The 12,310-nt window shown below is 59.2% G+C and overlaps 2 protein-coding genes and 1 long non-coding RNA gene across 4 annotated transcripts; 2 read left to right on the forward strand and 1 right to left on the reverse strand.

Annotated features, from left to right (window-relative positions):
* Positions 1 to 750: 750 nt before the first annotated feature.
* LOC130540472 (uncharacterized) lies at positions 751 to 3,912 on the forward strand. The gene is made up of 3 exons (XR_008954441.1): positions 751 to 1,351; positions 2,869 to 2,952; positions 3,485 to 3,912. It is a non-coding gene; the product is annotated as an uncharacterized LOC130540472 (long non-coding RNA).
* On the reverse strand, positions 2,519 to 6,574 carry MRPS2 (mitochondrial ribosomal protein S2). The gene is made up of 4 exons (XM_003816938.7): positions 6,447 to 6,574; positions 6,055 to 6,180; positions 5,205 to 5,334; positions 2,519 to 3,644 (listed from the first exon to the last, which is right to left on the reverse strand). The coding sequence occupies exons 1-4, from the start codon at positions 6,556 to 6,558 to the stop codon at positions 3,053 to 3,055; spliced, it is 960 nt and encodes a 319-aa protein (XP_003816986.1). The 5' UTR covers positions 6,559 to 6,574; the 3' UTR covers positions 2,519 to 3,052.
* A 49-nt stretch (positions 6,575 to 6,623) lies between these two features.
* On the forward strand, positions 6,624 to 12,001 carry PIERCE1 (piercer of microtubule wall 1). Of its 2 annotated transcripts, none has more exons than XM_003816939.6 (3): positions 6,624 to 7,487; positions 8,518 to 8,596; positions 11,567 to 12,001. In XM_003816939.6, exons 1-3 carry the CDS (start codon positions 7,345 to 7,347, stop codon positions 11,753 to 11,755), a joined length of 411 nt encoding a protein of 136 aa, XP_003816987.2. In that variant the 5' UTR covers positions 6,624 to 7,344; the 3' UTR covers positions 11,756 to 12,001. The 2 variants fall into 2 exon arrangements, with proteins under 2 accessions (XP_003816987.2, XP_008968295.2); XM_008970047.5 differs by having other exon boundaries at positions 11,613 to 12,001.
* Positions 12,002 to 12,310: the final 309 nt, after the last annotated feature.

Below are 12,310 nucleotides of genomic sequence, written 5' to 3' on the forward strand. Positions count from 1 at the left end.
GGAGGACCCTGGGAGCCACCTGGTGGCATCTGGGCAGGAGGCCTTCCCAGCCATCCAGGGGCCCTGGTTGTGGAGACCTCCCCTGCACACTTGCACCCCCAGCCAGCGCTGGCCCTTGTTGGTGTCGAGGAGCCCCTGTCCCTCACTTGGGGAGAGGGTGGGGGTCGCCCCCTTGGCCAGTCTCCTGCGTGGAGCTCTGCAGAGACAGCGACCTAGGAACATCAGAGCCCAGCCCGGCCCTTGTCACTTCTGCCCACCTGACCTTCTGCTCCCCAGATCAGGCACAGAGCCGTGTCTGTGCAGACCTTCAGCCAGGATGACATGAGATCCATCTCAAGGGCTGGGGCCCACATCAGCAGAGGGCATCTCAAGGGCTGGGGCCCACATCAGCAGAGGCCCACATCAGCAGAGGGCCCACATCAGCAGCTGGCCCAGCTGGCCTCAATCCTCATGGGCCCCTAGGCTCCTGCCCCAACACCCTGCTCTTGCCCAGGGCAGGCTCTCCCCTCTTGTCCCCTCCCCCCACACACCCACCCAGGGAGGGTTGCAGGGGATCAGAGTGGAAGCCTGGCCTGTGCTGACCTCAGAGCTGCCCTGAGCTCCTCCAGGCAAATGGGGATCTTCCGGGCCTCAGGAGTGGGAGTGGCCCAGCCTCGGCAGGGCTGGAAAGGCTCCTTGGCCCTCCCCACCCCACCCTGCCCTGAGCCAGCTCTGCCAGGCCCGTTCTCTGGTGGCTGCCTCTGGTCTTCCCCACCATCTGGGACACCAGCTGGTCCAGGCACAGCCTTGCCACAGTCCAGAGAAGGCCACCTCTAATGGGGCCTGCAGGCATTGTGGCCACAGGAGGAAAGGGCCAGGGGGCCCCTCTCCCCACTCCTGGGGCAGCTCCCTTGCCCTTCCCCAGCCTCAGGCACTCTCATCATCTCCGTTGGCCTCTTCTGGGGGCTCTTGGGGTTCATCTCCAGGGTGGAAAACTTGGAGGGCCCCTCCTGGCAGAGTCAAGGATGGGGTCAGCGAGACCCCATCCACTCAGCCCTCAACCTTTGTTTCACCCAGAGCCCCTCCGAATCCTGGGAGCTGGCTCTTTCCACTCCCCGAGGGGGCCCTCAGGCCCACCCTGGCTGTCCCAGCATGGCCCCCGCGGCTTCTGCGCTGCACCCTTCCCGTCCCTCCCTGCTCCTCATGGTCACTAGTGCTGCTTATCCACTGTCATCCCCTCGGCCAGGGCCCCTCCTGCCCTGGAAGCCCAGCAAGCGCCCACTCGTAGCTCCTCAGCGGGTCCTCGCCGGCCCGTGCCAGGTGCAGGGGCCAGTGGGAGGACAGCAGGAGCCAGGCAGGCCATCAGCGCAAGGTAAGGGGGACCGGTCGGGACCCAGGGAGCCTGCCCGGGCCTGCCAGCCCCCACCATTCTTACAAGGCGCCTTGGGTTAGCCACAGCACTGCCTGGGCTGCTCCCCTCCACCCAGCCTCAAAATTAATGACCCCAGAAGAGACCGCCCCGTCCCTCCTGTAGGCTTGTGCCCCACTGTGTCTCCTGAGGTCCAACCCCTGGAGCTGCCTGCAACGTCCTCACTAATGGCTTAGCAGGGAAGGGCCCGGCCTGGACCCAAGCTACAAAGGCCTCTCCCAGGGAAGGCTCAGTCACAGCTCCAGGGGCACCTCCTGGAAGCCCCCCAGTCAGTCCCCAGTGTTTGGTACTCCTGTCTCATCTCCAGGGTCCTGGCTCCCCGCAGCTGGCCTCCCCAGCATGGTGGGACAGGAGACCCAGCTCAGTGTCTCACCTGCACACCCTGAGAGGGATTCTAGGGGGAGCCTTGGAGGGGCCCTCACTTCACCTGCCTTTATACACGTGCATCTTCAGACTTCGGCTTTGCAAATTAAAGCCATGCTGGCCAGAGACCAACCTGAAGCTCAGCTCCCTGTCCCGCCCAGATCACAAACCTGTGACAAACCTGGGGACCCCTACCATGAACCCACCAGCCTAACCCTGAAGGGACAGGGATAGGCGCTGGACTCCGGCCTCCCATTGCCCTGTGCCGCTCCTGCAGGGCAGGCCTCACCCTACCCAGGGCACCAGACTCCACAGGGCCCTGCTGCCCAGACTCTGCCCAGAGACGGCTCCTTGGGTGGTCAGGTGCATGGGGGGCCTATGTCCTAAGCAGCTCGGGATGGGGCTGGGAGGAGGCCGCAGCTTGTTCCAGGAACACAGCTGTATCCCCACAGGTGAGGGGTATTAAGCGTCCCTGTCAGCAAGTGCCCGTCTTTCCTGAAACTGGGTCCACACCAAGCCTGTTCTGCTGAATGAGGCTGGCCGGGCTGTGGGCTTGTCACAAGCTCCACTGCTGAAGACGGTGCCCTCTAGTGGCAGCTGGCACCTCTGCTGACCTCATTCATGCCCCTCACACACACAGTGCCCGTCCCATCTCTCATCACTGGAGCCCCAGTGTGTGCCTGAAGAAAAACCGCACCACATGGATGAAAGCAAACCCACTCGAGACAGAGCCCCAAACTCCAAGTCTCATTTTGCCCAAATCTGAGTTTTATTTTTGCTGGAATCAGGTCATCTGGCCTGGCTGTCCCACCAACCCAGCTGGGAGCCTCTGAGTGGCCTGCCAGCAGCATCTCATTACAAAACAGCCCCCTGGAACCAGGTAGCCAAGGAAGTGGCCCACCTGAAAGGCATTTAGATTGAGAAGAAAAACTGCACCTTCCTGACAAAGGTCAGGGGTCACGGTGAAGGGAGGGCTGCTGGGATCACAGGGACAGCAGCGTCTTCTAGCAGCTCGGCCACACCAGCCATTGAGGTCCTAACTGCAGCCAAGGGGCCGTTCTGCACACGTGGCTCACCCTCTGTGCTGTTCCCCACAGAGCAAACGCACATGGCAACGTTGGTCTGCTCAGCCACTGGTTCTGAGGTGGAACGGCGGATGTCTGCACTGTGACATCAGCTGAGTAAGTAACAACGACTGAGGATGCCGCTGACCCAGGGCTGGGGAAGGGGACTCCCAGCTGACAGGCTTGGCTGTGGTTTGCCTCGGGAGGAGAGTGAACATCACAGGGAACGGCTCATGTCAGCCCCAGGGGGGTGGGCTGGCCCCTGGCCTCCGGGCTCCTTCTGGCCCTGCAGGCGATAGAGAGCCTCAACCTGCCGCCGCTTCTCCTTGGCCCGGGTGATGGCCGTCTGGAAGAGCCTGCAGTAGAGGTGCACAGCCAGCGGAGAGTCGTCATTGCCGGGTACAGGGTAGGTGATGAGGCAGGGGTTGCAGTTGGTGTCCACGATGCCCACTGTGGGGATGTTCATCTTGGCTGCGTCTCTCACGGCCACGTGCGGCTCAAAGATGTTGTTGAGCGTGTGCAGGAAGATGATGAGGTCCGGCAGGCGGACCGTGGGGCCAAAGAGGAGGCGCGCGTTGGTCAGCATGCCGCCCTTGAAGTAGCGAGTGTGGGCGTACTCGCCACAGTCACGGGCCATGTTCTCAATCAGGTACGAGAACTGCCGGTTGCGGCTTATGAACAAGATGATGCCCTTGCGGTAGGCCATGTGGGCGGTGAAGTTCAAGGCCAGCTGGAGGTGCGTGGCTGTCTGTTCCAGGTCGATGATGTCGTGGTCCAGGCGGCTCCCAAAGATGTACGGCTCCATAAACCTGCCAGAGACCCCACAAGGCAAGGGGGATGAGAGTTCACGGGGCCATCTCCACTGGCCCCTTGCAGGAACACAGACGCCCACCAGGGACTCCCGGGCTCCTCTGTGGGGGCACTATGGGCTGGGAAGCACAATTTGCAACGCTCCCCGTGTGGATGGACAGCAGTGCAGACCCATCCAGGCCACCCCTCTGCATGCCTCGTCTCGTGGCTTAACCCCTCCAACCCTCTACCTCTTCCCGAAGGAATCCTAATAGAACTGACCCCATATGGATGTGTGGACATCCAACATGACGCCAAAAGGACATTCTGCCCCGTGCAGCTCACAGGGCAGCCGCCTCCGCCACTCTCCTCTTCCCGAGGCTTTGCGGACGAGGCCCCTCTGGGGTTGGACTTAGCGGGGTGCTCTGGGCCAAAAGCATTAAGGGATCAGGGCAGGAGTGGCCAAGCCTGGGCGGGGAACCCTGATCCAAAGCACTGGACCACTGCTGGCCTGGGCTGAGAAAAGCGGGGCATGGGAGACACCCCTGCCTCTCGGTGCATGACAGGCGAGTGATCCACATTTGCGGTTCCCAGGTCCTCACCTCCAGTCTACTCCCACTGGGTTCTGTCCCTTCCTCTCAAGCAACCCTGCCCATCAAGGCACTGGCGACCTCCATCTTGCCAAGGTCACACCCTTGAATTCACTTCTCAGCAGCATCAACAGAGAACCACATCTCCCCCACCCCCGGCTGTCCCTCTTCACTGACTCCAAACACTGGAGCACCCAGGGCTCCACCTTGGACCTCCTTTTCCGATGCTCTGGAAACACCTGCCAGCCCCCAATGCCGATGGCTCCCTGGGCCCAGGCCCATCCCTCCTGGTAACCGTGTGACCTCTCCACTGGGGCAGCAAAGGGTTCATACCTGGTAGGAACCAAGCTTGTGATGTCCCCCAGGTCTCCCCTGGTTTTCACCATCTCAGTAACCAGTACCAGGCTCCACCCGAAGAGCAGGTGTTTGATCCCTTCGGCCCCAGCCACCTCCCACCCCAGCCCAAGGCCCACTGGCTCTGCCCTGCTGCCTCATGTCCACCTGCTGCTCCAGCTCTTCCGCTACTGCGATTTAAGCCCCGCCACCTTCACCCTGAACGCCCACACCAACCTCCTCCCTGGCCTCCCACCTGCCCCTCCCATCCCCTCCCCCCACAGCAGTCAAAATGACCATGTGAGAATACAGGACCAGTCATTCCTCCTCCCCGCAGCCCAGAAGGCCCAGCCCGATCCGGGGGGGCCAACCTTACAGGTTCTGCCCTCAGCCTTTCCATTTCTGAACCCGTGGAGTCCTGCAACCCCCAGCAGGCCTGCCCTATCAAGGGCTGTGAGCGCCACACCAAGGCACACAAGAGCGTCCGCCAAGCTGAGGAATAAACTCCTGCTTCTCTGTGGGGCTCTGTATTCCCATGTGGAGGAGGATGGGGCTGTAATCACCTAAAACTGACACAGGCCAGTTCAAAAGTGGCCCTAGAACCAGAGCAGGTCCCTCCTGGGAACAGCCCCGGGCTCAGATGGGGGTGTCACCTACCTGTGCCGACAGCCAGCTTTGTGTCCCAGATGGACTCGGGCATCGAAGAGGCTTCTCACGGAAAACAGTTCCTTGACATTGAAGAAGTCAGAGTGCTTGAGGGGCTCATTCAAAATCTTGTCGTTGAAATCTACGGCAGGGAGGAGGAGCGACGCTGCGTCTCCCACCGGTGGCAGCAGAGACAGGCAGAGCGCAGTTCCCGCCCACCCCTGCTCCCAAGTGCCTTCTGTGACACCGAGGTGGGGAGCCGGGAGCCCAGCAGCCCCAGGAAAGACCTGGAAGCACAGGGACCTTTTCAGGAAACAGAGGGCTGGAGCCAGGTTCTGATCCCGACCTTACTCCTGGGTAAGCCTGGTCGAACCTGGTCAACCCCGTCCCTTGGTCTTACTTGGAAGACAGAGGAGAAAAAGAGAGGGGCCCAGCGGGTTGCTCAGGTCTTTCTGGCACCTCCCCGCCTTGTGGTCTCAGGTGGCCAGCCAGAAAGTCCCTATGAGGAGTCCAGCAAGGTGGGCAGACTCCAAGCCCAGTGCCCCCAGGTCACTTGGGCCCGCCTGGGCGAGCTCGGGGCTCCGGGCCTCGGTGGTCCAGTGACACCCCCCTAGGCAGCGAAGCCTGTGCTAACCACTGGCCCGCCCGCTCCCTCTCACCCTATCCATGGTGAGGCGGTGGCCTCAGCCCGCTGTGCTACGTCCGGCAGGACCGAGCGGCGGCGAGCACGGGAGTGGGAGGAGCCCAGCGGAGCGCGCAGTTTCGACCGCGTGCAGCGCCCAGGCCCCTCTAGGGTTCGCATCCCCCGCGGCTGCCCGCCTCTCCTCGTTCCCACCCAACTCGGCTGGGCGCCCAGTGTTACCGGTGCTGTCCTCGGACTCGCGGATCATAAGGGCCGTCGCGCTTCCAAGCGTCCTGCGGCTCGGCCGAGCAGGCCGGGGGGTCGCCTTCCCGAGGAAGCCCAACCAGCGCGACGGGGCCCGGGCACCTGGGGGGAAGCAGACAGAGGTCCTGGCGCCGCGTCCCGGATGCACCACGCCCGCTCCCCGGATGCACCACGCCCGCTCCCCACCGCATCCCCAACAGGCCCCTCCGCGTCCCTAACGGGTCCCCTACGCGTCCCCGCGCCCTCCCCGAGTCCCCTCCGCGCTCGCCCCGGGTCCCCTCCGCGTCCCCGCCGCTCCCTCGGGTCCCCGCGCCCCTCCGCATCCTCCTCGCATGCTCCTCCCCAGGGTCCCGCAAGCGCGCGCTCACCCGCGCCGAGTATTCGGGGCAGCGCGGCCGAGGATGTCGCCATGGCTGGGACGCGGGGCAGAGCGAGGCCTCCCTCCAGGCCAGGCCGAGCGACCTCCCCTTCCGTCGCCATCCGCGCGGGGCCGCAGTGCCGCCTACAGGCCCGGAGGAGCCACAGTGCCGTCCCCAGGCGGCTGGGACCTCCCTGCGGGGGCGGGGCACGCGAGGGGTCAGGGCCCGAGGTCCTGGGCTTGAGAGTCTCGGGCGGGGAGTGGAGCCACGGTCCTCGCCCTGCAGCTCGCCCCGCCCTGCTAATGGGACCGGCCAGCCCGGGAGGCCCCTGACCCTTGGGGAAGCCCGCTGGGCGATGGGGACCCTCGCCTCCCGCCAAGTGAGCTGTGAACCACGTCCTGCGCAACCTCTCGCTCTCCAAAACTGTTTGTAATATTTAAACGATATTTGGCTTAGGAGAATTTCATAAAGTTAGCAAGATCTCGGGTCACAATTTAGACTCGGGGTGCTGGGGGGCATAGTATCCCTGGAGTACACTGGACAGCAAAAGTCCAATCGTTGCCTGCCGAGTGGACCTGCAGTGCTTAAACCCCGTCACCCGGCTGGCGGGGTCCCAGGCCCTGGGGTTTCTTTCGCCCGGGAGTCCACGCCCTGATGCTGGGATGGCCGTGTCCCCCCGCGGGTGGCTGGGGGCCTGGGGCTGCCTCACACGACGGTCCCAGCAGGGAATCTCTCGACGTCCCGACCTTCCCGGCCCTTGGGGAGTCGCCCGGCAGGTTCCGGACCCACCCGCAGAGGAACCCGGCCCACGCGCGGCGCCTTTAAGGCCCCTCCGCTCCCCAGACACGTGACCTGGCCGTCGCTTGGCAACAGGACGCCGCGGAGTCCTGCTTCTCCTCCAGGCGCAATGGCTGAGGAATGCCCCAGAGCGTGCGCGGAGCCTGTGGCGCCCAAGGCCACGGCCCCGCCGGAGAGGACCAGCGACTACTACCGCGTGAGCGCGGACCTGCCGGGCAGGTTCAACAACCCGGGGTGGTTCCGGGGCTACAGGTGAGGAAGCTGGGGCCCGCCTGGTCCTGGCGTCCACTGCTCGATAGCCCCGTGTGTGAGAGACCCCGCAAGACCGCCAAGGTCCTAGCTACAGAAATCAAGAAGATCGAGTGGTCATCCGGGGCCCGCGCTGTCATCGCCCGCCAGTGAGCGGCGACCGTGCTCCCTAGAGCCTCATACAAGGAAGTGGGGATAAGGGCCGTGGGGGGAGAAAGCCCAGTTGTGGTCTCAGCTCCACTGTTTTGTGTCGGGTGAGTCTCCTCTCCTCTCTACCCTGAAACTCCGCTTTGGGGCGTGAGCACAGCAGCACCTCCACTGTCTTGCTGTAGACTCAGCCAGCTCTGAGCTGCCACAGGGCATTGCAGGCTAAGAAGCAGTAAGAAACTCAATTCCTGTAGGCAGGTGCAAACATCTTGCCGTGCTCATCACACATTTGGTCCCTCAACAGTCCTCTAGGGCAGGGTCTGTTAGTATCCTCATTCTCGCATTGAGATGACTGGGAAGTAGAAGGAACAACTTGGCCAAGATCTAGGAGTACAAAGTAAAGCTATGTCGTGGGCCTGCAGCCTCTCAGTAGCCTGTCCTACTGACAGGTAGGGGCAGTGGTACCAGTAGAAGCATAGCCTCAGTGAGGGTGGGGGCTCAGAGGCAGAGGGACCCTCTGGGTGGCAGGGTCTGGAGGCCAAGCCTCTGCTCCTGACAAGCTAAGTTACCCAGAAATTGCAGCATGTGCCAAGGCCCTGCCAGGGCTGGGGATGAGCACTTGCTGGCTGCCTGCTCTTTAGGGCTTTGGCCTGCCTTGGAAGAGCAGGGACAGTGGCGAGCAGAGGGGGCCGGGGAGGCCGGGCCATTCAGAACGGTCATCAGCCAGGTACTCCCAGAGGCTGCCTTCGAGGCCACATCACCAGCCCGGGCACATTGCTCTTTCCATGGGGGCATTTCCAGGGGAGTGCCGTCAACCAAATACAAGGCTGTGGCTTGTGCAGAATTAGAGTAAATGAATGAAAATAGAGTGTTTCTCATCTACCAGAACCCAGAAGGCTGTCCCAGTGTACAGGACCAGTAACCAGGCTTACGGGAGCAGAGCCCCCACCGTGCACGAGATGCCTGTAAGTGGGATGCAAGACCGGGCATGGGGGGCAGGGGGTGGGTGGCCTCAAGAAGAGGCTAAAAACCTGGGGTTCTCAAAAGGTCAACAATGAGACGGGGAGGGGTGCACCCAGGGAGGAGGCCAAAGTTCCAGCATCACAAATAGGGAGGAGGGAGGTTCCCAAAATCGTTTTGGGAGAGGGTAGGATGGAACTAAATGAGTGAATGAATTTGGGAGTGGAGTGTTTTAAAAGAGGAGGATATAGACTTGCTGACATCACCCTGCCCCCATACACCCAACCACACGCACAGCAGTCTCACACACACACACGCAACCATCTCCTGCAACTTACGGTGCTCAGTTCTGAGGCAAATAAATGAAGGGCTACTTTTTTTTTGGAATTGCACTTTATGAGATGTTAACGTGTAACCTGAAGAGGCAGTACTGGCTGACGGCACAGCTCGTGGGTGGGCAAGTTGCATTGGTGGGCACAGGAGTCTGTGGGCCATTGGGGAAGCCAAACCCTTTTTGAGCTTGACCTCAGGCTCCAGGATGGCCCTCCTAGAACCTCCCCACACCAAACCCCATGAAGGTCCAGGTGAATGGACAGAGGGACTAGTGCGGTGTCTCCTGCACACCTGGGACACTGGGCCAGCCATTTTGGGGTGAGAATGTTGTGGACGTATTTTCGTTGTCAAAGCATTCATCATTGAAAAGGTCTGGTGAGTGCTTATTTAGTTGTGTGGCGTGAGTGACTGAGCCCTCGTGAGAAGATTACGTATCTAAAAATGCTGGAGCATTTGAGAATCACTCTCCCATAATCAGACGACCCTGAGTTTTCCCTGGGGATCAGGTATTTCTATGAAAAAGATCAGACACAGCTGGATGCGGTGGCTCACGCCTGTAATCCCAGCACTTTGGGAGGCTGAGGTGAGAGGATCACTTGAGGCTCAGAGATCAAGACCAGCCTGGGCAACGTAATGAGACCCCCATCCCTATAAAAATAAAATAAAATAATTAGCTGGGTGTGGTGGCATGCACCTGTAGTCCCAGCTATTCAGGAGGCTGAGGGGGGAGGATTGCTTGAGCCCAGGAGGTTGAGGCTGCAGTCAGCCTTGATCATGCCATTGCATTCCACCCTGGGTGAGGGCCAGACCCTGTCACCAAAACAAACAAACAAGCAAACAAACCAAAACCAAAAAAAAAAAAAAAAAACCCAGCACACTCACTAACATGGGTCCAGATGTTTTAGGTTTTATAAAAGGCCATGAAAAAATGTTCCTATTGTAAATGGTAGGAGCCTTCAGGTCACTGATGGGAGCAGGCAGTGGGGTAGGAGGCATGAGGTACTATTGACAAGTTTCCAAGGAGGTTTTCCTCCTTCTTATCCACCTGCTCCATCTGGAGTCTCTTTTCCAGTTTTGTGACCAAGGGTGGATGCCAGAGAAGCTGTTTACCTCCCATGTGGGAATAGAAGATAAATGCTTTGCATTAAAAAGTGCACTGAAAGGCCGGGCACAGTGGCTCACGCCTGTAATCCCAGCACTTTGGGAGGCCGAGGCGGGCAGATCACCTGAGGTCAGGAGTTTGAGACCAGCCTGGCCAACATGGCGAAACCCCGTCTCTACTAAAAATACAAAAAGTAGCCGGGCATAGTGGTGGGCGCCTGTAATCCCAGCTGCTTGGGAGGCTGAGGCAGGAGAATTGCTTGAACCCAGAGGCGAAGGTTGCAGTGAGCTGAGATGGCACCATTGCACGCCGGCGTGGGTGACTAGAGCAAAAACTCCATCTCAAAAAAAAAAAAAAAAAATGCACTGAAGGGAATTCCTCTCCATGATACTGCATGGGCGGATCCCTGTGATGATACATTTGTCCCACCCGTAGAATGTAGACTTTAGTTACTAATAAAGTATCAACACTGGCTCCACCGTAAAAAGTGTGCTACACAAGTGCAACATGCTAAGGACAGGGGAAACTGTGTTTGCTGAGGGAGGTAATTTGGGAACTCTCTGTACTTTCTGTTCAATTTTTCTATAGATCTAAAACTTCTCAAAAACAAAGAAAAGTTTTCTCTTTGCACTTGTTTCTTGCCAAGGAGATGAAACATCAGGTGATGTGCGTGGCACAGGATTCTCTAAGGACAGGTCACCCGTATGGGGTAAAATATTTGGTGGAGGTCCAGACCACTCGCTTCAGGAATGTCACAGTCACCTAATGATGCTGTCTTGCTAGAATAACTCCTACCACTGGGTGCCCGCCCACACGGGTGGCCTCAGCACACCCCTTCTCAATGGAGTTTCGCTCTTGTTGCCCAGGCAGGACTGCAATGGCACAATCTCGGCTCACTGCAAGCTCCGCCTCCCGGGTTCAAGCAATTCTCCTGCCTCAGCCTCCCGAGTAGCTGGGATTACATGCGCCCGCCACCACACCTGGCTAATATTTTTGTATTTTTAGTAGAGACGGCATTTCACTATGTTGGCCAGGCTGGTCTCGAACTCCTGACCTGAGGCGATCCACCTGCCTCAGCCTCCCAGAGTGCTGGGATTACACGCGTGAGCCACCGCACCCAGCCCCAGTTAAGGTTGAAACCCACTGACATGGATATCATTTCTATTCCATAGAAGAGAAAACTGAAGTTCAGAGAGGGCTGGCAGCTTTCCCAGAGTAGCACAGTGAGGAAAAGCAGACCTGGGGGTGACTCCAGGACTGACCCCCAAGGCGATGCTCACAGCCACATCCTGAGGTAGAGATGGCACACAGGTGGCCCCACAGCTCATTCTTCTATCCTTAGAACAGTGCCGGGGGCAGTGTTAACAGCAAGTGCCAGGCATCGGGCATGGATTAGGATGGTCTGGGGTGAGCCAGGCCATCCTACCCACTCTGGCTTCTCTGCATTTTCTTATGAATTCTTATTTTTCTTTCAAAAATATTCAACGGATTGCTCAAGAGTATTATACGTCATTCATCCGTGTTCCTTTATCTCTTATAGAAAGTATTTTATCCAAATTCGAATAAATTTTCCCAACAACTTGCAGCGGGTGGAATGTTCCGGAACAATACTCTCAATGTTTACCTGGAGAAAAGCATCGTGACTGGCCCCGATAACTGCATCACCTCCTGTGACCGGCTCAACTTCCACCCTAGTTACAACATCAACAGGCCATCCATCTGCGATTGAGGGGCTGGAAACTCCCTCTAGGAGTCCTCTGACCCCAGGGCCTCCTGGAAAATCATCGTCCCTCATCACCCACAGTCGCCCGATTGTGACGGCACAGACTGCGCTGCCTTCCCTGAAAATATTATTCGTCTGCAGAGTAGGAAAATATGCAAACGGGGCCGTGAAGTCCTGCCATTTCACATCTAATAAGTACATGGGAAAGATGCTAATGGTTGACTTTGCATTAAAAACGTTGTCACATCCTGAGCTTCCGTCTCGTCTGGCATTTGTCATGGTGGAGTGGGGCTGTGGGCTCCCGGAGCCCAAGTCCTGGCCTGAGCATTGGGAGCGCTGGCGGCTAACTCTGCTCGTGTCTGTATTTGGGAGCCATGTTACACACAAGACCAGTTAGGGAGCAGATCTCCCGTCCTAAAGCACCCAGCACCCTGGCTGAGATCTGCACAAACACTGCGGGGTTCCCACGAGGGCATGAGATGCCCCACTGGGGTGTGGGCGAGGGCCAGGCGCTGGGCAGGAGGAGGAGCAGACGCCTCGTCAGCCAAGTCGAGGCTGAAC

This window comes from Pan paniscus, chromosome 11 (assembly GCF_029289425.2).
Source record: "Pan paniscus chromosome 11, NHGRI_mPanPan1-v2.0_pri, whole genome shotgun sequence".
In the NCBI taxonomy this organism is placed as follows: domain Eukaryota; kingdom Metazoa; phylum Chordata; class Mammalia; order Primates; family Hominidae; genus Pan; species Pan paniscus.